The 26,647-nt window shown below is 37.4% G+C and overlaps 1 protein-coding gene across 1 annotated transcript in view; it reads right to left on the reverse strand.

The window, feature by feature from the left end:
• The window catches only part of LOC115230940 (phosphatidate phosphatase LPIN3), a gene marked incomplete at its 3' end in the record, with an annotated part of 40,842 nt that overhangs the window by 7,390 nt on the left and 6,805 nt on the right, over nt 1-26,647 (reverse strand). Inside the window, exons 3-6 of the mRNA XM_036499871.1 lie at nt 24,000-24,475; nt 22,471-22,634; nt 22,055-22,205; nt 2,818-2,883 (exon numbers count right to left, since the gene is read on the reverse strand). Coding sequence (XP_036355764.1) covers nt 2,818-2,883; nt 22,055-22,205; nt 22,471-22,634; nt 24,000-24,475 — 857 coding nt within the window. The remainder of the gene's footprint in view (nt 1-2,817; nt 2,884-22,054; nt 22,206-22,470; nt 22,635-23,999; nt 24,476-26,647) is intronic.

Consider the following 26,647-nt stretch of genomic DNA (forward strand, 5'->3'; position numbering starts at 1 on the left):
CTCCCTCCATTGGACACTAAACTCTGCTTGTGAAGACCTGTTGGTGCAAGTGAAATCGGAATCAAAATTGACCCAATCCTATGACTGGCACCCAGCAGTTGCCAGTGCTGCTAGACTGATTTCTGTGCAGGTGGCAAGTAAAGAAACACCATTTTGACCCTGTGCCTGAGGAGACCTATTGAGTCAAGTACATCAACATCAAAAATCAATGGAAATTGCAGTTGTGATCCCTGTGCCGGTGGCACGTAAACAGCACCATCCGAACGTGGCAGATCCCAGTGCCGCCTTGACTGGCTTCCGTGCTGGGGGCACGTAAAAAGCACCAACCCGATTGTGACCGTTGCCAGCCTCGCCTGGCACCTGTGCTGGTGGCACGTAAAAAGCACCCACTACACTCACGGAGTGGTTGGTGTTAGGAAGGGCATTCAGCAGTAGAAACACTGCCAGATAAGACTGGGACCTGGTGCAGCCTTCTGGCTTCCCAGATCCTGTTCGAACCGTCTAACCCATGCTAGCATGGAAAACGGACGTTAAACGATGGTGATGATGATGATATATATAGATCAAAATGAGGGTGAAAAATTGTATATTAATTTAATATCAGTTTAACACCAATGGTTTAGCGCATAAAAAACTGAGATTCAGTAAATATTATTAATACATATATGAAAGGGAATCCACTAAAAGTGAACTCCCTTAGGCTAGCCACTAAAAGTCGTTCTCAAGAAAAAATTTAGCACACCATGAACGTAAGCGGGCAGGACAAATGAAAAATAATAAAAATATAGATTAACCCCCTACAATTGTTTCACTGTTAATAAATTATGCAATTTTACTTACACAATTAATTTGCAAATCGTCAGTAGAGTCTGTCAAGAATATAATTTGTCAAACTGTATGCCATATATTAACACGAGGCCAAAAATACGAGCAGTACTGTAATGGTTTCTATGGCTATGTCCTTCCTAATGCCAACACCTTCACAGTGTGTGCTGGGTATTTTATATGTGATATTGGCACTAGTGAGGTCACAAAGTAACTTATAAGACAAGATTGTTCAACTGATGGGTGTGTAGTACAGAAGGAGTGATATATCAAATTATGATAGAGGGACAGAAAGCGGTAGAGAGGAGATATGATGACTCCAGTTGGAAAAAGAGAAGATGATGATGAAGAGGTGTCAGGGTATACCCTCAAGTTACAGGAAGGTGAATATCAGAGGGGTGGTCCAGAGTATGAGGGGTGTTCATTAAAGATTTCCCCTGACCCACTTCCAGTTATTGCAAGAAACAGAACTTGTACAGCTATAATCATACATGTCACATTGTGAATTGCAGTTTTCCACTAGTATTTGTTTGTCTTTTATGACTGCTAAAGTGGACTTAGGTGTTATAATGGAGGTAGTTGCATGCAGATCAGTGATCAGGTTTTATACTTGAAAGGTTGTACACCAAAAGAGACTTTCAATGAGATGAAAGTTTATGGTGATGATGCACCATCATATGATGTAGTCAAGCACTGACATCACTAGTTCAAATGTGGTTGGACAGCAGTGGTAACTGTTTCTATTCCTGGACGACCATTGATGCGTTCATAAAGTGGAAGCCACCATTTTGGAGGATCATCACATAACTATTCGGCAACTAGCCCAAGAAGTGAAGATAAGTGTAGGGTCCATGGAAAAAAATCCTCCATGACCATTTGCATATGTGGAAGTTGTCTGCATGATGGATTCCCTGGATGCTCACACTTTTTTCAGAAGCAGGAACGAATCAATTGCTCCCAGACTCTTTTGTCAATGTCCCAAGAAAACGAGGACTTTTTTGGCAGACTTATCACACAGGATGAGACATGGGTCCATCACTATGATCCTGAGATTAAAGTCCAGAGAAAGCAATAGAAGCAGGATAAGTCACCATCTCCAAAGAAGTCTTGTGTCCAACCCACAAGATGATGCTCACAGTCTTTGGGACCAGTGTGGAGTAGTTATGATGGATTTTCTGGTAAAGAATACCACAAAAGATGGGGCATATTATGCTTTTCTACTGCAGAAATTGCAGGATGCCATCAAAGCAGAGAGGCATGGCATGCTGACCAAAGTAGTCTGCCTCTTCCAAGACAACATCCCAGTTCACAATGCATATGTTGCCCAGATCAAAGCACACACCTGTGGCTATGAAATCCTTCTGCACCCCTCTTAATCTCTTGACTTCACACTATCTGGCTTCCACCTCTTTCCAACCACGGAGCCTTTTTTGAAGGGGAAGCGCTTTTCAGATGATGATGAGGTAAAACCTTGGCTCCAGACACAACCTACTGACTTCTACAGATGAGGTCTTGACAGCTGCATAAAGCAATGTGAGAAGTGTGTCACCTTTGGTGGTGGCTATGTAGAGGAGGACTAATAATTGTGTCAAGTTTTGTTTATCCCAGTCCTTGAGAAGTGGGTCAGGGGAAATCTTTAATGAACACCCCTTGTAAGTTTGCAAGATTATGAAAAGAGAGTGGCATATAAGGTTGAGCTGCATACTTGCAGCAGTATGATGTAACTAATTTAATGAATTATTAGTTTAATGAATCATCAGAAATCAGATTGTTGGTATCTCAACAATTTCATTACAATGATTTCAGTAGTCGATATTCAATAATCAATAATTAGTACACATCTCAATAATATAGTTTATAGTGGGAATTCTACTCACACATTGACATGAATCAACTAATGACAGGAAGATAAAAAGAAGTTATATAACAAAAACATATGAAACTAAAGATATAAACAACTGTCCAAAAGAAATGTATCACCATTTAAGCTACGAGAGAGGTAAAGAAGTGAAAGTGACGTACATGAAATAGGTCATAGGAATAAACTCTCCTACTGGACTACAACAAAAAATAAAAAGGTTAAACTAATAAAGGAGAAAAATATAATCAGCACAGAACATATAAAGGGCTGTAAAACTAAAAAAATTAAAATAAGTGTGCATTGTGCATAGGGGAGATCGGAGAACAGGCCAGAAGTATAACTAGTTATAGTGTCACTTCATCAATAATGTTGTATGGGGTTGAAGGACATGACATCCAAAACAACTACATACACACAACACATAAACACACACACACACACAAATACATATACACACATATATAAGGAAACAAAAAACCAACACCATTCAAATAATAAAGCAATAATACCAAAATTGCCAACAACAACAACAACAACAATAATACTAATATGACTAATTTCCAGATGCTGAAAACATTCCTCCTCAACCTCTTTCCTAATCTTCTAATGTCCACAAACTAAGAACGGCCACAATCAATGTTGGCACAATGAAAGGTAGATCTGGTGAGATTGTTGAAATGCTTGAGTGAAGGCATGTAGATGTGTGCTGTGTGCAAGAAGTACAATCAGCTTGACTGATTACAGGCAAGAGTCATAGATACAAGAGCCTTAAGATTAACAAAGACTAAGGTTTTAGAAAGTAAGGAAACACACAAAACATTAACCTTTATCAGGTAAATGGCCCTGCTTGATATGTAGGAAAGGTGTAGGTAGGAACTCCATATGGTGTACCTGGTGTACACTAATAGAATGTACTTGTTTGTGGAAGATGCACAGGAACCATTAAAGCTACAAATGTTCAGGAAATAGATCCTCTCAAATGCCTCAGGGGCTCTTTAGAGGTAGTGAATAATTTCTGTTGCCTAGGGGACCTAATTAGTAGTGGGAGGTGGATGTATGGAAAGTGTAATTGCTAGAATAAGATTATGATGGATAAAATTCAGAGCTTTTACCTCTGCTAGCAACGAAAGATCTCTCTCTGTGAGTGAAAGATAGATTGTATGATGCATGTATAAGAACAGCAATACTACATGGTAATGAGATGTTGGCCCTGAGATCAGAAGACATGCAAAGACTAGAGAGGAATTAAGGTAGTATGCAGTACATGTACAACAGAGTGCTAGTGTACTGAGTGAAAAGTTAGGTATAAGAAGAATTAGATGTAGTATGCAAGAGAGAAGACTGTGCTGGTGTGGCCATGTGATGTGGATGGATGTAGACAGCTGTATAAAGAAGTGCAAATCACTTAAAGTGGATGGAACTAGTAGAAGATTGAGATCCAGGAAGACATGGGACACAGTACCGAAGGCTGATATCAGGACACTGAGCCTTACGAAGATGACAAAGGACCAAGATATTTGGTGCCTTGCTGTACTCAAGAAGACCAACCTACCACAGCAGAATTATTAATGCTCTCATCCTAACTGAAGAAATTTTTGCTTTGAAAAGCCCTTGTGCTGGTTCACATAAAAAGCATCCATGCTGGTCCATATAAAAAGCACCTGTGTCAGTCCAAGTAAAAGAGAACCATGTTGGTCAATATAAAAAGCACCCATGCTGGTGCTTCATAAAAAGCACCCAGCATACCCTGTAAAGTGGTTGGTGTTAGGACATGCATCCACCTCTCCAGCTTTCCAGCTTTAATCAAACCACCAAACCCATGCCAACATGGGTTTGATGGTCTGATTAAATTATGATGATGATGATAATAATGGTTTCACATTTTGACACAAGGCCAGCACTTTTAGGATAGTTTATTACAATGACAATAGCACTTGATTGGTACTTTATTATATCAACACCAAATCAATGAAAGGCAAAATCAACTTCGGTGGGATTTGAACTCAGAAAGTAAAGGGACAGAAGAAATAATGCTAAGCATTCTGTCCAATGCACTAACAATTCTACCAACTCATCTCCTTAATAATTATAATAATTAACAACTGTAATAATATTAAAAATAATGGTAGTGATAATTCTAATTTTGGCACAAGACCAGCAATTTTGAAGGGAGGGGCATTGCAATTACATTGATGACAGTGCTCAACTGGCACTTATTTTATCAACTCTGAAAGGATGAAAGGCAAAGCTGACCTTAACAAGACTTGAATTGAAAACATAAAGCTAGAAGAAATGCTGCTAATTATTTTGTCTGGTGTGCTGACAATTCTGCCAGCTTACAGCCTTAATAATAATAATAATAATAATAACAATAATAATGATGAACTCTCCCATCAAAGACAACACATGAATGTTCAGCTTTTACTGAACAATCAGCACAAATGATTTGTTTATAGTGATCAAATGCATGTGTTGTACATTAGCTCCCTCTCTCCATCAAATCAACGTTGTCTGAACATATGCATGGTGTTCTACATGTCAAGTGTCAAAGTGGTCAATGTGAAATGAAGTGTTTTGGTCAAGAATACAACAAACCACCTGGTCTAGGAATTGAAACCAAGTGTGAGTGCAACAACCTAACCACTAAGCCATGATAATATTAATAATAATAATGGTTTCAAATTTTTGCCACAAAGGTAGTTTGGGGGAGGGAATTAAGTCACTTACATTGACCCCAGTGTGTAACTGATACTTATTTAATTGACCCTGAAAGGATGAAAGGCAAAGTTGACCTTGGCAGAATTTGAACTCAGAACGTAGTGGCAGATGAAATGCTGCTAAGCATTTTGCCTGGCATGCTAAAGATTCTGCTAGCTCACTGTCTTAATAATAATAATGATGATAATAATAATAATAATAATCCTTTCTACGGTAGGAACAAGGCCTGAAATTAGCAGGAAATGGGCAAGTTGATTTCATCAACCTTAGTACTTGACCAGTACTTATTTTATTGACCCTGAAAGGATCTGCCTTTAATAACAATTCTAAGTTTTTGTACAGAGCCAGCATTTTAGTTGCTCAACTGGTACCTATTTTATTAATCCTCAAAGGTTGAAAGGCAAAGTCAACCTTGGTGGAATCTGAACTCAGAACATAAAACCAGAAGAAATGTTGCTAGGTATTTAGTCTGGTATGCTAAAGATTCTGGTCACCACCTTAATAATAATGATGATGATGATAAAATAATGAAACAAAAACAAGAATAGTTATAATAATCACAAGCACATTAACAAAAAAAGTAAAAATAATAATGATAACAACAACAAAAGAATCAAGTGCAAAACGTCAATACAACAAAAAAGAGAATATGCAAAATAGAGATAATTGGATTGGTATGTGGTTATATATAATATAGTTAATCATGATGATTCAAGAATCGAGTATTACTTAAAAAATTGTTATGGACTGAAAGATGAGAAGCTAGAAAAATCAAATTTAAAATAATGTTAAGTGTACTAGAAAATAGTACCAATTCATAACTCTCTCATCAAAATCTACTGAAAGAGACAGAAATCATATTAAGAAGAGAAGTTATTAATAAGCATTTTAATCAATACCTTCAACTAATGATCAGTTCATTATGCTTATTAAGTAGGTGTTGGCTATTAGTTATATCAATGGTCAATAACACCCCCATAATAGGGAGGGCAGAATCGACAATGGATCACTGAAGTATAAATTTCACCCTTTTTAACTTTGGTTGTAGAACCTATCAGGTTGAGTAAAAGGTAAGCAATGTTTTGAACTATGAAGAATTTGTACCAGATTTTTGCATTAAAAAATTTTTTTTCTGTAACCAGACCGACCCATTTCTTGACTGTATTGGAACTTATGATGAAAAGTGGATTCTATGCAATAATAAAAAACATTCTTTGCAGTGGTTAGATCAAAATGAAGCAATTAAAACCTTCCCTAAATCCAAGATCTTCAAAAAGGTTATGGTGACTGTTTGGTCTGGACTCATCCACTACAACTTCTTAAAACCTGGAAAAACTATTACTGCAGAAACATATTGCCATGAAATTACCAAAATGAATGAAAATCTGCTACTCCGCCATCCCAGACTGGTCAACAGAAGAGGGCTAATCATTCTTCATGACAATGCTTGACCACACATTTCACTAACGACGCTCCAGAAGTTGAGGGAACTTGACTATGAAGTTCTTCCCCACCGAACTTATTCTCCAGACCTTTCTCCTGCTGACTATCACTTTTTCAAGAACCTTGATGGTTTCCTGTGAGAGCAGGAGTTAAAAAATCAAACTGATGTTGAAAGTGCGTTTGAAGAGTTTATCAGCTCTAGAACTCCAGATTTTTAAGTTACCAGAATAAAGAAACTTGTGACTTGTTGGCAAAAATGTACCGATTGTAATGATACTTACTTTGATGAATAAAATTTCTGCATTGTTGAAATATATTGTGATGAATTTCAAGTTTCAAAACGTTGCTTACTTTTTACTCAGCCTGAGATATAATATTTTGAAGTGTCATGAGTTTCTACAGTGCATTTACAAACCACATTTTTCATCACACATGTGAGTATAACATACAGCTTATTATTGTTGGCAATCAGCCCTGGATACACCACCACTAACTTAGGAAATGATTTTCCTAGTTCGTAGAGAAGGTATAATCTCACTAAGTCTGTTACTTGCACAGAGTCCGAAAAATCCATGGTAATAGCAAAATGAATTTTATTCAAGGATTGAATATTCACCCTGGAAGAAAATTCAGATATTTCTAGTAGTAACTAAAGCATCTATTTTCACCTAAGAGATTTTAGTAATTTTTCAAGTGAAAATAATGTCTTTATTTAAAAGGATGGGAGAGATAAATGAGTAATAGTTATGAATGTCAAACAGAAGAAATTACATTTCTTTTCATCTAACTTAATAAAACAACTAATGACATCACCAGAGTTGTCTCAGCCCTTTAGCATTTAAACCAGCCACATCCTGCCCAAACTTTTCTACCTATTTTATGTTAAAACTGACCAGATCTGGCCTTTCACACCTACCTAACAATGTCATTGTAAAAATTTGCAATCACACCAGTGTAATCTCAGAATTACAAGATAATGCATGATTAATTCATATCAATGTAAATAAATAAGCATTATATTTGATAGAGTAATCTGAATGCTAAAGAGTTAAAGGGCTAGTTTAGCATAATTCCTTGAAGACCAGTACTCTGCTTTCTTTCTTCCTACAAAAGGTAGATTCACATTGATATATATTGGTAAAATTGCTTCGATAAGCTATCTATAATACATTAAAAATTTCAATCTTGGTTGCTTGCTTGCAATGCTACCCAGGCAAACCGGCGCATAATGGGAAAATACTATGAATTAAGTTTACGCTGAAATGTTAATAGGAACAGAATGAAACAAGTTTTGCATAAGTTGGAACAGTAGTTATTCAGATATTTGGGGTTTGGGGTAGAAATACCCAAAACTGTGCTTAGTGTGAAAATGTTCCGAATTTAACTTTGTCCTTAAAGGGAAGAGACTCTAACCTTTTGATTAAACTGATTTGACAACAAAAAATACGATTTGTGTTTTGTACAGTAAATATATATACATACAACCCATGCTAGCATGGAGAACGGACGTTAAACGATGATGATGATGATGATGACAACCTTCGACAGAGTAACAGTAATATATACAACTTAAACAGACACGCATATCAGTATATAAACATACGTTTACATATACACACACGCAGACACGTCTATACACTTACATATGTAAATGCTCACATACATACACACATGCATACATACATGCGTGTATACATATATACATGCATAAGCACATGGATACATGCACACATACATAAAGGCATGCATGCATGCATACATACGTACATACATACATAAACACATATATATATCATGAACTTCATAACCTTGGTGTGAAATACTATTTTTCTCTAGGTTTTTTTTTAGTGCATTCAGTGTTATCTCACCGCCAAAGATTTGGCTGCTATTTCTAGCACATCCTGCCACTACGTTAACAGCTATTTGTGATAAAGGATCTGACATATCTGTTACATAGTAGCAGGGTGTGCAAGAAATAGCAGCCAAATCTTTCCTTTTCTAGGGGAAAGGAGCCGTTTACGCATGATTTCGATGTCATATTTGTTGAAAGCATACGAAATAACCTGGAAAAGAAAAGGCCCATGAAACAAAACTCCATTGTTAGGAAACCCAACAGGTCACTGGTAGTCTAGTATTTCAACATATTTGATGAGGCAGTTGATTATCAATATAATATATACTAATTATATATAAATATATGATGATGATGATATATATATATTTATATATACACATGGCTGTGTAATTAAGAAGCTTGCTTTCCAACCATGTAGTCTTGGGTTAAGTCTCATGCATGGCACCTTGGTGGGCAAGTGTTCTCTACTATAAGCCTTAGGCAGACTAAAGCCATGTGAATGGATATGGTTGGTGGGAACTGAAAGAAGCCTGTCATATTTAAATATATATATATATGTGTTTCTCCTCCATCACTGCTTGACAACCAATTTTGGTTTGTTTATGCCTGTAACTTAGTAATTTGGCAAAAGAGACCAAGTGGTAGATGGAAACTGAAACAGTGTGTATAATTTTTGACTTACTCTCGCAAAACACATGTGTGGGAGTGTATAAAATCATTGTTGCCATTCAATACCAGTTTTCCATGCTGGTAAGCTGGAGGGCAGCATCAGGCTCCAATTGTCTATTTTGGCATGGTTTTCTATAGCTGGATGCCAACCACTTTACTGAGTGCACTGGGTGGCTTTATGTGGAACCAGTGCAGGTGCTTTTTATGTGGCACCAGCACAACTGCTTTTTTTATAGCATCAGCATCAGTGGGATTGACAAGTAGCTTGCAAGACAAAGACTTCTCAGTGGAGAGAGGAAGTGGAACCAAGGGAAGTGGCTGTGTGTCAGGCAAGAGGTTAGAGTATAATAGAGGGACAGAGATAGCTGTCTTACTATAGAGTTGTCTTACTGGCTACCCCAGTAGGACAAGGAAAGAGAGGAAGGTGTTGGGGAATAAGAGGGAAAGATAGAGAGATAGTGTGTGTATGAGAGAGAGAGAGAGAGAGAGAGAGAGAAATAGATGGTGTTGGAGATGTATTGGGGCCTACCCACAGGGAACAGTGGGCAGTGTATAAGTGGTACAGAGGGGATAGAGGGGGATGTTCCATAAGAGTTTGAGGGGAGATGTTTAGAGATGAGAAAGACATGACTGTAGCAAGTGATGGTGGGAGAAATTGGAGCAGCAGGAGGGGGTATGGTAGAAAACAGATTATGTGTGTGCATGTATGAGGTGGAGAGTATGGCCATAAAGGACATGCTTGTATGTATGGCTGGCCATGATTTTACTTAGCTTGATGTGTCTTTTCAAGCATAGCAACTCTCTGTGAGGCTCAACATCTGAAGATCATTTCACACCACATCTTCCTGGGTCTACCTCTTCCACGGGTTCCCTCAACAATTATAAATTGGCACTTCTTAGTGTAGTTGTTCTCATACCAGTGCAGTCTTCTCTTTTCCATACTGCATCTGATGACTTGTATACCCATTCTTCTCTTCAATCATGGCTGTTGGACAATTTCTGTGACCACATCACTCCTAACATCTGACCACCTAACTTCCCACACTGCAACCGCCTTGATTATTATGCGTGGTGCACAGTTGACTGAGAGAGGAACAGAACTCCTTGTAACATCGAAGATGAACTGAAGGCAAAGATTATGGTAGCATTCACCAACTTAAACAAGGAGACCATCCAGAAGATTCCAAAGTTGTCTGGTGGTTGCCGCCCGTTGACGAGGGGCAAACATCCTGAAACTAGTTCGAGCGTATCACTCAGGCTTGCGAGGAAGGGATGGCCTCCCTTTGCAAATACTCCAAAGACACAGATATTGTGTTTAGAGCCAGCTAGAGACGAAGATCTCTTGGGGCTATAAAGCTACAGTAACAACCCCCTCCCCAATGTGGTTAGCCATGATAAGATGGCTTCTATACTTTACATTATCGAGCGATTACTGTTTCAATCTCATTCTGAGATTTAATTATGCTTACTGTTCGTTTTTCCACATCAGTGGCAGACGCCATTAGAAAAACTTATATCTATTTGCAAAGGAGCCTTCACTTTCATCGCTACCTGGTGTTTTTTTGAATTTTTCCTTGGCGTATACCAATATTTTTCTGTTGCTGCAAATCGTTGTGTGAGTTCAATTCCGTTTGTCTACTTTGTCGTGTTACAAGTAATATCATTGTTGAACTGTTTTTGACCCAGTAATTTTCGCCCTTCGGGGTAGAAAATTTCTGTGTGTTTTTTGTGTGAACTCTTAACCTGTATAGGTTATTTTTGAAAAAAAAAAAAAATTCTCTTGTCATTTGTGACAAGTTTGTGTTGTCTAATATGGAATTAGACTTAAGTTCAAAAAAAGACTTTCCCGAGATGGGAAAAAGTATAACAACTGTTAAACAAAAGGAAACACAGGCAAAACCCAGTTTTTCAGACGCCGTAGGTGGCGAAGTCGAAGAAATGGAGGTGTCAATGGAAAGACTATTCAAGTTCAGATCGCTGGTGCAAAAAAGTGGTGAAGAAACACGATTGGTACCGCCCCCCGAAACTATACAAACAATAAAGGAAAAAATGGTCACCTACAGGGTGTACAATATCAAGGAAAAACGAATGACCGACGTGAAAAACGAAATGGTCGAAAAGTGTATGGCTCCAATATGGAGTAAAGTTAGTCATGTCAACCGAGGTGCAAGAAGTGTTACAGTCGAGGCGCATTTTGAGACGGCGGAAGTAGCAAGGCAAATTTCGACACAAATGTTGAAAAACGAGAGTATAATACTGCTACCCTTATATTTAGGATGCAGAACCGCAAAAGTGACCCTAGAAGATATACCAACGGGCTACAACGTGATGTGGGCGGCAACAGCGGTCATTTTTGATGTTGAATCAAAATTGACAATTTTGAGTATGAAGAGGAAAATTGCAAAACACTGGAGAGGCCAGCAGCTGGAGATGATAATCCAGGCGGAAAATGCGACGTTGGAAAGCCTACCAGACAGAGTCTTCGTGGGGGAGGGGCACTCCATATGTGTTTCGGTGGAAGGACGCAGGCCCAGATGTTTTAAGTGCGGGCAAAAGGGCCACGTTCGCTCCGTTTGCACAAAAAAAAATAATGCGGGCAACGCCCCCCCCACAAAACGCTGTGAAGAACGCAGAAAGCAGCAAAGTGGAGAAAAAAAGTAACGGCTGGCGAAAACTAGGAGGAAAAAATAAACAGGTCGAACTCCAAAAAGGAGGAAGACAAGAACGAAATGCAAAATGAGAAAGGAAAGGAGGAGGAAAATAATACAACAAAAACAAATAAACAAGAAGACATGGAATTTACGAACGTGTCCAACAAAAGGAAAAAATCCATCACCCCTGACTCCCCACCCGTATCAAAAAAAAAAAACAACGCAGACGAACAAATTAAAAATATTCTCCAATACCACCCCAGCGGTACTACACTTATAGGCCAGCACTTTAACAAACCCCACTCCCCAACTGTAAAAGGGTTTAAACCCAACGAAAAAATTATTGCATACACCACAAAGAACGTGAGAGTAGAAACATGGGTGAAAGCAAGTACGCTGATCAGGTGCTACAAAGCGACCGAGAAGGAAGCGGAGTGGCGATATGGAAGGGTCGGCGAAGAAGGATGGAAAGACAAAACCTTACAAAGCCACGTAAAAGCCGGCTTCATTAAGGATGTCACCCAGGAGGTGACAACTGGGAAATTACACGTTAGCCCGGCAGCCACACCAACCCAGAGCCTGGTGTCAACGCCGATGAAACACCCAGCAGCAACGGCGAGTGGGGGGGAGACAGGCAGAAAGAATCTGTCAGGCTCCCTCTCGCAACCGTGAGTAAATAATTTTCTTTTTTCTCGATGATTAAGTTAGGTTGTATAAATGTGTGTGGAATGGGATCGAAATGGAAACAGACTTGTTTTCGTGACGACCTCATTTCACATAGAATCGATGTAGCTATTGTTACCGAGTCCAAGATGAAAGGACCCCAAGCGTTCTCACCACTTCTCAATGGTTACAAGAAATTTATTTCTCCTAGCCGGGAGGGAGGTGCAGGCGTGGCAGTTCTTTTCAGGAAGAACTTGGACTTACAGGTAAGTACTGTCTTTTTGGACCCAGAAGGTAGGCTGGTTGTCCTAGATGTGACACACGTGAGTAAGCAGTCCTTCAGGTTGGTGGCTGTCTACGCTCCTAACGGACGTGGGCAGACCGGTTTTTTTCGGGAACTGGAGCACTTTCTAGTGACGTCCAAAACGGCAGTCTTGGTAGGGGATTTCAACCCCATTCTCAATGTGCGGGTGGATGGTGTAGGCTCGAGCGATAGGAAGGGGAATCCTGGCCTCAAGGCTCTACTAGCGAGCTTTAATCTAGTAGAATGTTTTCGACTGGATGAGCCGAACGTTCCACAGTGGACGTGGAGTAATAACAACGGCTCACGCAGATCGTACATAGATAGAGTATTTGTTAAGGAACGAGATAGGAATAGTGTTAGCTGTCCACAATTCTCTGTTGTGCCTTACACGGATCACAAACTTGTAACGTGTGAGGTACATGTAGATAAATGCCATAGACAAGGTCCCGGGTACTGGAAGATGAACAAGTCTATTTTGACCTGTGAAGCTTTCCGTACCCGGATTAAGGAATTAGTACAGAGGGCATTATGTGGCACCATCATTAATAATAGATGGTGGCTCGCCCTCAAAAGAGCCATCCGTTTGGAGTCCATTAGATTTAGCAAGCAGCTAAGTTTAGATAGGACTAGAATAGAGGGCGAATTAGTTAAGAACTTAGACGAGGCTATGGAATCTGGCTGTGCATCCGGAGTGTTGGCAGCGAGAGCGGTATTGTACCGTCACCTCAACGCCAAGCACGAGGGGTGTAGAGTCAGAGCTAAGTTACGTGCAGGAAAACGAGAAGGTATTAACGTTGCCGGATGGGCCCGTCGTGAGGAGAGTCAGAAGGGCAAAAAGTCTTGTATTATATCCTCAACTGACGAGCAGGACCGCAAGATCTATGGACAGGAGGAGATGCAGAAGGTCCTTCACCAGCATTTCGCATGGCTGTTTGGGGGCGGTGGTCCGCTCGAGCGTGGGGAGACCTTAAAGGACTTCCTAGCTGGTGGGCCTCGGCTCTCGGCAGGTGAGGCGGAGTGCTGTGAAGGATCGATCTCTCCCGCAGAGGTAAGAGGGGTTATGGCTGAGTGCGTCGGGGAAAAGTCGCCGGGATTGGATGGTCTACCCTATGAATTTTATTGTTGTATGCTGGACTTGTTTGGAGACATACTGGCAAGCGTCTATGCAAACTGGCAACAGAATGGGAGGATTCCCAGCTCTGTGAGTTGGGGAGTTGTGACGCTGGTCCAGAAAGACCCGAGCAAGGGGGACAGTATTAGTAATTACAGGCCCATAACTCTACTTAATGTAGAGTTTAAGATTTTGGCCAAGGTGTTAGCAAAAAGGTTGACGGCTGTCGTGGAGAAACTTGTCGGGAAGGCACAGACATGTGCAATCCCAGGCAGGTCGATCCAGGATAATCTTCACCTTCTCCGCTACACTATAGATAGGGTCGGGAAATTAGACGGCAAAGGAGGGGCATTGGTCCATTTAGACCAAAGTAAAGCGTTTGATAGGGTAGACCATCGGTACTTGGCGGCGGTTCTCGAAGCGGCTGGGCTGGGCCCTGGCTTCTGCGGGTGGATCTCAGCTATGTACAGCGGCATCAAGTCCACAGTCCAGATAAACGGTTACCTAACAGAGCCGTTTTCGATCAAGCGTTCAGTTCGTCAAGGGTGCCCCTTGTCCCCGCTCCTGTATGTTTTGGCTCTTGAGCCATTGCTGCGGAAGCTGGAGAAGTTGGGAGGCAACCCTAATGAAATCGGATGCGGTAAGTCTGTTTCTGCCTATGCGGATAACGTCACCCTCATCGTGTCCAATGGAACACAGCTACCTCGGGTAGTAGGTGCTCTCCATAGATATGAAGCGGTGGCAGGGGCAAAAGTTAACAGGGACAAGTCCATCAGTTTGCGCCTCGGCACCTGGAGGAACAAGCCGATACCGTCCAGTGTTGTTGGACACTGGACGGATGGTCCTGTTAAATTGCTCGGAGTCTGGTTTGGTCCAGACTCCCAGACGGAGAAGAATTGGAGCGAGGTAACGAGCAAGGTGGATGCCATAGTACGGAAGTGGTCCAGAAGGCATCTTTCCTTGAAAGGGAGGGCGGAGGTGGCACAGATGTTTATAGCCTCTGTCGTCACCTACCGCCTGACCGTCGTGCCTTGCCCCGATTCGTGGTTAAACAAGTTGGAATGACTCCTTTTCCGCTTTTTGTGGAAAGGAGGAAAGCCACTTGTGAGACGCTCCGTGTGTTGCCAGGAACCTCTAAAGGGTGGACTGGGGATGCCTTGGCTAATGATGCGCAAGCATGCGTTGAGGCTGAGACACCTCTGGTGTTACCTGGAGGATGATAAGGTGTGGAGTTCGCTGGCAGAGGAATTCTTCCCGCGACCGGCCTCTATGGAGGGATTTACACCCGGTCTCATTAAAGGACGTAAACTGACTTCATGGCTGATCCACAAGATGGGTAAGGCCGGCAGCGGGAATACCACCTCGGTGTTCTATAAAGGGTTGGTAGGAGGAAAAAATGACGATGTCCTAGGAAGGGCTCTGGGGTTCGATGAGGATCAACTCTCCAACTTGTTTAAGAAGACTTTCAGGCCGGGGTATTTGGATAATTACCAAAAATCCCTGACCTGGCAGTGCTATAGGAATGCATTACCTGTTCGCGAGAAGTTATCCAGGCACGGAATGTCAGTGCCACCGACATGTCCAAGATGTGGGTTGGACGATGAAACCGTTCAACACGCTTTTGTACAATGTCGGGAGCTGTCAGGCTTGATAAGTTACGTGGAACATGTGTTGTCGCATCTGGGACGAGTACAGCTGTCGGCTGGATCTATGATTAAGATGATACCGCCAACTGGACTCTCAAAGGAAGGTAAGGCTTGTTTTTACTGTACGGTGGCAGTATTGAAAGAGTGTGTATGGAGAACTAGAGTGGAAGGTCTAGTGAAAGGGTCCTTTATCTCTGGCCCCGGTTTGTTAAAATTCTTCGGATATCATCTGAAGAGCAAGATGGGGTTGGAGAAGAGGAGCCTGCCACAGAAAGAGTATATGGAACGTTGGAAGGATGTGATGAGAAAGGTGGGTGAGAGTAACCCAGCTTAATCATCGAGGAAAGGAAAAATCAGCTGCTGGGATTTATAGGCTGCCGGGTTCAAAATTGAAACTGGTACCTCCCATTACCTTTCACTGTACATAACTGTTTAAAATAAAGAATTAATAATAAAAAAAAAGAAAAGAAAACATACGCACTAAAAGTTATCGTGATAAAGGCAAAAGTAAGCCAAGGTTTCGTTTCAAGGCAAAGTAAGCCAAGTTTTCGTTCAAATTACATAAAATTTTAATTTTGTAATTTTTATAATTTCATTCGAACTCGCATAGCATTTTTGTAATTGTTTTGTCCTGTAATGTACCCATTCTATGTTAGATCTATTGATCATAATAAAGAAAATTTCATCGCTACCTGGTGGTTGCTGCCCGTTGACGAGGGACAAACATCCCGAAGGGATGGCCTCCCTTTGCAAATACTCCAAAGACACAGATATTGTGTTTAGAGCCAGCTGGAGACGAAGATCTCTTGGGGCTATAAAGCTACAGTAACAACCCCCTCCCCAATGTGGTTAGCCATGATAAGATGGCTTCTATACTTTACAATATATATATAATATTATATGGAAAAATGCGAGCAAGAGAAATAATACTCTTAAGATATAAACCCAGAAAAAGACAATTTATTAGACATGGAAAAGTTGAGGATAAGATATTACATCTGGTAAAGTACAGAACAAGAAAATTTTTACTTTAACTATTGCAGCTAAGGATAAAATTTCAAATAAAATATTTAGATTTAGAAGTTATTAAAATATTTAGATTTACAAGTTATTAAAATATTTAGATTTACAAGTTATTACTTCTATTTGTTATTACTTATTACTTCTATTAAAAATTAAAAATAACTCAAAATATATTTTGCCCTTTAAAAAATTCATTTTTTGCAATTATTAATTAACAATTAAAAATTTGAAAATAGGTTATAAAAAATAATAGTAGTACATAATTAGTTAGTAAAATAAATAGAATAATACAAAAATTAGTTACATATTACAGTAAAATATTCCTTTAACGACAAATTCACAGTAAATTGCTTAAATTATTGCCAAGTATTCACAGTTTTAGTCTTGACCCAATGCCTACTTTTTACATAGCGATTTTGCCTACTATATATATTATTCTACTTTGCATAAAACTTTAGCTATATTGGTACTTCTAGCTCTCATTTTTAAAGTTTTCTAGTGTGTCAATATTTTAAAAAAATTATGGTACCTTTTTTAATTATAATATTACTTTGTAAATTAAAATCAAATAATTTTTAATATTCAAATTTTATCCTTAGCTGCAATATTTTAAGTAAAAATTTTCTTGTTCTGTACTTTACAAGATATAATAGCTTGTCCTGAATTTTTCCAAGTGTAATAGCTTGTCCAGATTTATAATCTTAAGAATATTATTTTTTTTTGCTCACATTTTTCTATGTAATCCATGTATTTTCCAGGCTATGCTATTATGCTAATTAATAATGCATCAATAATTTAAGATTTTACCTTATTGAAAATTGAATAATAAATTTAAAGTATTGTGTGTGTATGTAAAAGAGAGAGAGAGAGAGAGGTGTTGTCAGAGAGACAGAGAGAGAAAGTGTGCTGCTGTGTGTGTGTGCGTGTGTGTGTGTGTGTGTGAGAGAGAGTGATGGCATACATTTTATTTACTTTTTCTCACATCTTTTTTAGTGTGTTTGACTGAGAGAGAAAGAGGTGTGTCTTGAAGTGTGTATGTGTGTGCGTGTGTGTGTGTGTGAGAGAGAGAGAGAGAGAGAGAGGAGGAGAGAGTGATAGTGTAAATGTTTTTTATTTATTCAGTTTTTCTCGCATCCTTTTTTAGTGAGTGGGTGATTGACTGAGAGAGAGAGGTGTTGTCATGTATATGTAAAATGATTAGGATCAGTCACATATGCACACAAACACATATGTACACACATTATCTGTCGTATACATGTACATGCATTAATACATATGCATACATGTTTTTAATATGTATGCATATGAGGAAGAGAGAAAAAGTCAGTCACTGAGTGAAGGTGTGTGTTCACATTACAATTTTTTTTTGCATGTATGTATAAGTAGCTAAGTAAAATTTACACTATTACTATCTCTCTCTCTGTCACACACACACTCTCTCTCTTTCTCCCTCTCTCTCAATCAATCCCTCACACATTCACTGAAAAATATGTGAGAAAAGATAAATAAAAAATGTATGCTGTCACTCTCTCTCTCTCTCTCTCTCACACATACACACACAACACACTTTCTGTCTCGCACCTACCATCAACACATACACACGCCCATGTCTATTTCCTCTCTCTTTCACTTTATGCTTACTTCAAACAAAATGTACATTTCCACTCACAAAAATAAATAAATAAAATTTTTTTATGGAATTTACTGAACGCCGTAAGGTAACAGCTGAGCTGCGCCACACACCTTCAAGTTAAAACAAAAGATTGCCAAAAATGTCTAGGCTATTGCCAAAATTTCTAAATAATATTTTAAGTTTTTAAAATTTTTATGATATAATTGTATTAATTAATACAGATGACGTAATTAAACTAATTGCAAATTAGCAGTGTCGTTGATAATTTTTTCCTTACCTCAATGATGCTGGTGACATATATTAAAAATCCCTTATAGAACTATATTCATAAAAAGTATAGAAATATATTATCACCCTCAAATTTGAGAAACAAACACTCATAACTTTTTTCTTTTAAAACTTCATTGCATAAGATTGATACCATGAAATTCCTCAAATTGAGCTCATCTTTTAAGCTTAATTAAAATATAGTTTGTTTTTAAAATAAAAAAGTTAATTATATTTAAATCTAATTTTTTGCCTTACTTATATTTCTTCATGATATTTTACCTCACAACGTTTTTGATACAAATTTTTGCTGCATGGGATCAAAACTATGAAATTCTTAATGCTTTCTTCTATCAGTGAAGCTAAGATAAATATATTTTGCTTTTAAAATGAAAAAGCTATTTAAATCTAATCTTGATTGGAGGCGTTACTTACTCTCCTATAACGTTGCTACAAATTTTGATGTAAACTTTTTTCTACTGGACCAAATTTCAATTTTTTAAGCCAAAATGTATTTAGGGACTAGTCCTCTTCAAAAATGTTAACAGTTTTTAATTTGGTTAAGAACTGAATTAGCGATAAAGCTCTGAAGATGCTGCATGTGACTAAATTGCGGCCGAAAGAATATTATTCAACTACTACAGTAGTTGAATGATATGCATGTTTATACACACATACACACACAGATACTTACATCCATATATATGTGGACTGTTAATGAGTGGTGAGGTATAGTTCCAGAGAAGACTCATCCAATTCCTATGCAAGCATGGACATACAGATATACAGTGTAATATAAAAATGAAAGAAAAGTTTGTTAGAGTGCTGTTTCAATCAATCTTTTAGATGTTAACACTATCAATAGTACAACTGTTGAAAACAGTTCTGTAAGGAACTAGAGCAATACACATATGAAACATTTTTAGCCTGAAAGAATCCATAAAATATTTTAGTTATACTAATTTGGATAAGTAAGAAATGATCCACCAATATTTCCTTGCTAAGATTGATATCCTTTTTTAAAATCATAAGGAACTCTCAACAAAATTTTTTAACTATCTTGTAATGTATATGCACGCACACACACACGTCCCCACCCACAGTAATATTCATGTCATCAAAATATGCCAACAGTTTTTCTTAAACAAATACAATTTGTTTCAACTTAAATCTTCTATTAACTATTTGGAAATATACCAGCACTATAAGAACTGACAGTGATATGAATAAAGCTTTTGGATGTTCTTGGCCATGTTAGAACATGCAATACCATATGAACATGCATCAGTTCTCTATAGCAATGTCACAACCACTGCGAAAAATAGAACAAATTTAGTTTGAGAGTAAATTCTCTCAAAGTGAGAAATACTGACAAGAAGTATAATCATTGATCCTTCTACTTTAATCATTCAACATCAATACTTCCACTTTAAAAAGAAAATAGAAAATAGCAACATCCCTTGTAGCCTCTTACAACAGGCTTGGCCTAGAATTAGTTGCTGTTTTTTTTTACCTATGTCCAGCCTGATCAGATTACATCAATTATGTTGTTGAGCACTTCTTGTTGCCGACAGTGGATTGATGAAAGCTATTCTTTATCTCTCTATTTGCTTTAACTGACTTCTGCTGTTGATGTGTATAGCTGGTTCTGACTAAACTGGTTTCTGTTTTTCACTCAGTCTGACGGTTTGCCATGTTACTTTCCATAACATAAACTTCTGCAGCAATATTTCCTCTTAAGATAATGATTCAAATATCTTACTAAGCTCATAAGTAAACACGAGTGGGGAAGAAAAGTTTGTGGGATCAAAAGTGATACAGAGTGAACTGAATTATGTCCTGCTATAATTGATTTTCTACTTGGTCACTCAACAGTTGATAACATATCTACCAGTAATACACTAGTATCAATAAACTATGCCTAATCAAGAATCATTGAGAATACAAAAACACTTTTATGTTGGTTTATTGTAGCATTAATTCATGTTAACTGGATACAATAACTGAGGAAGATAGTGTACCAATAGTGGTGGCATTGGACTCCAGGTAATTAGATGTGTAGCAAGAATGCTGACACAAACACATGAATGTTTCTTGAAATGAAATAAAAAACCTCACAAAATCTCTTTTCAAAATGTCCCACTATTTTGAAAACAGAAAAACAACCAAGCTAAAAGTTAAGGATAAATAATTGCTAGTTTGTTGTGTAGAGGGGAGATGACAAAGGAGTGGGTGGTTGGGCAAAGACTGAATAAGAACTTAAAAAACTTGAGTTTACAAGAAGAAAATACCTTGCATCACTTACCTGAGAGCACAAAATCTATAATTAGTGGGAAATGGAGAATTTAATATTGGTAGAGAAAAATAGGAGATGAATAATTTTTATAAATAAATAAGAGAAGCAAATGAATAAATAACCAAAATATAGCCAAAGCTAAAACAAGCAGCATAAACAGTCTGAAATTTTGTGCATTTCTTAAACTTGTAATATAGAACTGGTGCAGACAGACATATGGATTGCAACAAATCAAATTCTTGAAGCAAACAGGTGATAGGAAGAGAAGAAAGTCACTCATTTGGAATGTTTGGAGTGTTGTTTTGGTTGGCTGTATGATAAGTGTAGGGGACAAGGCAGTGAAAACAATAGTTTTAGGTCCCCAGCACATGCGCCCTTAGCATGCCACAAAGGGAATAGGGGTTCACTTTAGGTGTTTATTCCTGCCATATAAAGGAAGATAAAATTTTGAGATTGATTTTGTTTAGTAACAGTAATAAGTTCTTTTGAAGGTGCCAAAATACCTGTAGACACTCAGAGTTACAAGTGAAACCATAATGATGTACTAAAGAAGTATTATGAAAGAGGTGCCTTGAAATTTAAGAGCTTGTGTTTTAGGAATTTCAGGTGATATAGTTTTATTATTCATTATCAAATGAATAATAATAGTAAAAGAATACTTTGGATGCAGATTTTAATTTAACTAAATCATAAATATACTCAATAGTATGAGTGTCATTTATTTTGTAGAATTAAAAATCCCAGGACCTGAACATTGGTGAAGGAAATAAATTATGACAGATCACTTGAAAACAGATTTATTTAAGCCTCACTTGAAAACAGATTTATTTAAGGACAGACAATAAATGCTTATAAAGACAAAAAAAAACAAACCAAAACAACTTTTAAGATTTATGAACAGGCAAAACTGTGAATTGTCGAGAGAGTTAGTGAAGTAAGTGAAGCAGTTTCAACTAAGGCACAAAATCAAATTTTGGTTTCAGCTTTCTGAGAAGTTTTCATGAACATGTTGCTAATAATATAATTTAAATAAAAAGAAAGTTATTCAGTTGAAAGAGATGTTTAAGAAAGAGGAAAATAAATACTAACCTTTTAGGGAAATATTTAGCAATTTCAGGATCATCTAATTTATTGATTTCATCCAAGTATATCCCTTCAGGCTTATCAGAAGTTTGTGATTTAGGTTTGCTACTCATAAATCCAAAAATTCCACCTGCTGCTTCTTCTCCTCGTTTTGCATCTACATATAACAAAGACACATTTAAGTAGGTTTTAATAAACAAATATTTCATCACAATACTGCTTGCAATTGAGAAATTAATAGATTTTATGTTGTCACTAAGACACTGTAAATGTAACTATAAATATAGTAGGTAGATACATTTTTTATATTTCTCTGTTAATTTTGTGTAACATCCAGAATAGGCTGTCGCATAACATTCCTTAAGTGTGAAAATATGATGGTGTTTTGTATGAAATCTTGTACATAAAACTATTAAACATACCAGCTGTAATTGTGTTTGCTCCAGGAGATGCTGTTCCTCCAGATTCACTAAGTTTTGGTAAATCTCCCCATTCCCAAGTAGGCTCATCTCCTGAAAGGACTTCTGTGGGGCTTCTTTCCATCTCTGTGTCACTTTTTGTCTCTTTGATATTTTCTTCATGAGGACTACAAAGACCAAACAACAATTAAACTAAAGTACTATAAGATTAAACAATATCACTTAAATTATTTCTTAGCGTCTAAAGAAGTTTAAAAAATCAAATCTTTTTAAACAAATTTTATAAGAGTAAACTTCTTACATATATCACAATAATGTTTTAATAGACAAAATATAGCATTTCTAAATAATTGTAATGCTTTTTTTTACCTATGCTATTGCATAAATTCTAAGGGCATGCATTTAACAATTAGATGCACTAGTTAATATATTTACACTGTGTGTGTGTGAGAGAAAACAAAAGACAAAGATAGGTGAAGGAACAGCAAGTATTAGTTTGACACTCAGGAAGATTGGAAAAGTCTTTGAAAAGAAACAAAATAGAGAGAAAATGAAAAAAAAAATGAGTAGGGATTAACAGTTCAACATGATGAAATGTGTGTGTATGTGTGTGTATATACATACACACAGCCAAATCAGACTAGAGCCTGGTGCAGCCTCCATGGCTTACCAGACCCCGGTCAAACCGTCCAACCCATGCTAGCATGGAAAACGGATGTTAAAAGATGATGATGATGATGGTATCATATGAACTTTGAATAATGAAAATTTGTATTTATTTTATCTCTTTTTATCTACTTATTTTACTTTTATCATATGTACAGCTAGGGCCACAAAATAGACACTCCTTCCAACAGTACTACTTTGTTATTCTCCCCACAATGATAAATCTGCTGTTCTTATCAGAATCCACTCTTTCATCCTCTTAATATCATCCTCTCTCTCATTTCTTCTTTTAGTGTGGTGATTTGTTTTAGTCTGGCCAGTCAAAAGGCAACTTCACTAGTTCTGGTACTACAAAAAGAAAAATAATCCACTGCACTCTGTAAAGTGGCTGGTGTTAGGAATGGCATCCAGACACAGACAATATGCCAAACCTGAGACTTTGAAGCAAGATAAATCCTGTCAAACCACTCATGTTTGCATGCAAGGTGAATGTAATATGATAATTAGACTGCTTGAGCTGGTCTCTATTTTTTTTCAAAAGTACTGTGTTATTCTTCAGTGAATGTGTCTCTGCTTCCGTATATGTTGCATAATCTAATTCCTTTTCAGGAATGAAAAGCTATTTTTAGTTTAGATAATCATACAAATTTGACATGTGCTTTAAATTTGTTGTCACCAGCCACAGAAACAAATTATATAGTGCTCTCATAGGCCAGTAGTGAAATGTACCTTGTCAATATTACCTATTTACAGTTAACCATTCAAAAATGAAAATGCTTGCCAGAGATACAGCAATAAAACATTTCAATTAACTTAATTAGCCAAAGGTTTAACAGCTCTAAAACGTAGAAAACAGAATTACTTACTCAACATGTACCAAAGCCTCACTATCACTAAAAGGATGGGAGAATTGGTATTGCATGCTTGCCCAGTTGTCTGTGCGGTTCATTTTATCTTCAATTGTGATGTCTTTTAAAGATTGATTTAATCCTAAACAGTCTTCATCAGTGGATACATCCTCCATTTCAAATATATCCTCTTCTCGACGCAGTTTTTTGTCAACATTAGCTGACTTTGTAACAGTTTTACGACGCATATTTTTGCGTTTTTTTCTCTTTCTTGTCAGACCATGACCTTCACTCTCACTTGTGCCTCCTTCGGGAGAGCTTTCTGGTCCACTAGTTGTTGATGTTTGTCCAAGTGGACTAACAGAGATATCTGTAAGGTTATGAGAATCTTGGTCGGTTTGTCTTTCACTGGACTGTAACAATGTCTTCAGTCCTTGCTCCATTAATTCAGCCCCATTTGACTGGATTGGAGATGTTGCTAGATAAGGAGGGAACTGAAAAACAAACAAACAATAAGCATTAAACAAGCACCTTCAATTAAATGATAAGTTATGATTGTTTATATAGTTATTGTCACTTTATATAATTACTCTTGCATTTATATTTATTTCTCTATTCTTTCATGCATAGAATGATTTTGACAAATTTCATTGTTTATGGGGAATAAGAACAAGTTTTGTTTTTCTTCACAGCTAGATAATTTCCCTTTTGCTAATTCTTCCTGTCTGAAGCTGGAATGTTACTCATTTCTCCGGTGGGAGTGAACCAAAGTAAACAGTTTGTTGAGTGTCACTCTGTGGAAAAGCTTAAATCACCAGTTTCTCCCACACATAATGGTAACCACACTAATGGATATCCAACAAATTCTCCTGGATTTACTATTAACATTGTTGCTAACACAGAACCTCATTAGTTTCCTGAACAATATTTAAGGAGACCATAAACAGTCTGTAGCAGTTTATTAATAAGTAAGATGCGTGGTGTAACAGATTTTCTTCTAGTAATGTCATTTTCCAAATTGCATTTTAAGACCACGTTAAATTATAACACCTGAAGTGTTCCCTTAACTAAACTTTCTATTATTGTCTACTTTCAACTCAGCTGTAAAAATAATTCCTCCACCCATGCAAGTATTGGTATAAAACAGCTGAAAACCTTTTACTTCTACAAAACATTAATTTTGTAAAATCAACAGCACTTAATGAAAATCGAAACACTTTGTACCTGATATATGTTTAATTAATACCAACTATTTTTCTACCATTCTGGCTCCACAATTTATTATTTCTACCCAACTAGATCTTCTGAATATAGCAAATTCTCAAGCTCAAATAGCATTTTCATATTTAAATCCAATGCTCTGTCCTACCTCCTACAGTACAACTACTTCTCTTGAGTAAGAGAAGTAGTGTAATCTCCAATGAACAACTGGCAATCAAATAATGTCAAATATCATCATCTTAGTTTTAATATCCACGTTTCCATGCTTGCATAAGTCAGGTGGAATTTGCTGAGGCAGAATGTCTATGGCCAGACACTCTTCCTGTTGCTAATCTCCATCTGTTTCCTGCTAGGTCTTTGAACAAGCACAGCATAATGTTTTCAGAAAAGATTGCAAACAAATGATGCTTCTTTTGTTTTCAAAAAAGATTGCAGACAAATGACACATCTTGTGTTTTGTATACAATTAGTATATGATGTTAACATAAAATCCTACACATACAGACACACACACACATACATATGTTGGGTTTCCCTCACCTTCTGTCCATCAAATCCACAATCCACACATAAAGCTTGATTGGTAAAGGGCTATAGTAGAGGACATTTCTCAAGGCGTTGCACAGTGGGATTGAATCCAAAATCACATAGTTGCAAAACAAACTTCTTAACTACACAGCTATGCCTGTGCTTATATCAAAATGTAATTATTATTTAATTCAAAGAAGAAATGCCATCATAATCCTGCTTATGATCAATTTTTACCTTAATGTCTTTCCTTCACCACACTAATTTGCAATCTCCAGTAATCTTTTAAAAGAGTATTAAGCTGAACATGATTAAACTACATGAAGAATAATTATCTTTTTAAAATAAAGAAATACTTCACTCTTAAGCAGTTGTTGAACCCACACATCACACACCAAAAACAAAGAACAGGACCAGAACAAATATAGAACCTCGATGGATGATAAATCAAAAAATTTTAGATATTAGCTTTGTTATTACCAATGCATGTTCCTACATGTCTTCTTAGATTTTAGTGCAGAGTCTGATGTGCTCAGCCTTAGCCTTTCTCATGCTGGATCAAACCTCAGTCCAACCATGCCTGCCATATCTACATTCAAGCTATCATTTGTTTGGTGTCATAACAAATCTTTTTGTTGCTTTTCATCTAATATTTTATACATCTTTGCCAGCACAACTATTAGTTCTTTCTGTACATCTGATTATTTCTTTATCAATGATTCAATCCCTTTATGTAACATGCAGGATACTGCACTAATACCTTTGATGGAATGATTTTTGTGTTTCACATCCCTGTCATTTTGAACAGTAGCTTTCAAAGTTTGCTAACTACCAAATACTGCCCCATCTTTTCCAAATTTGATGTTGATTTCCCTGCCTCTGTCTTCACATACTGTACAGCTCAAATACATGAAATA

The sequence above is a fragment of the Octopus sinensis genome, unplaced genomic scaffold (assembly GCF_006345805.1).
Source record: "Octopus sinensis unplaced genomic scaffold, ASM634580v1 Contig16841, whole genome shotgun sequence".
NCBI lineage: Eukaryota > Metazoa > Mollusca > Cephalopoda > Octopoda > Octopodidae > Octopus > Octopus sinensis.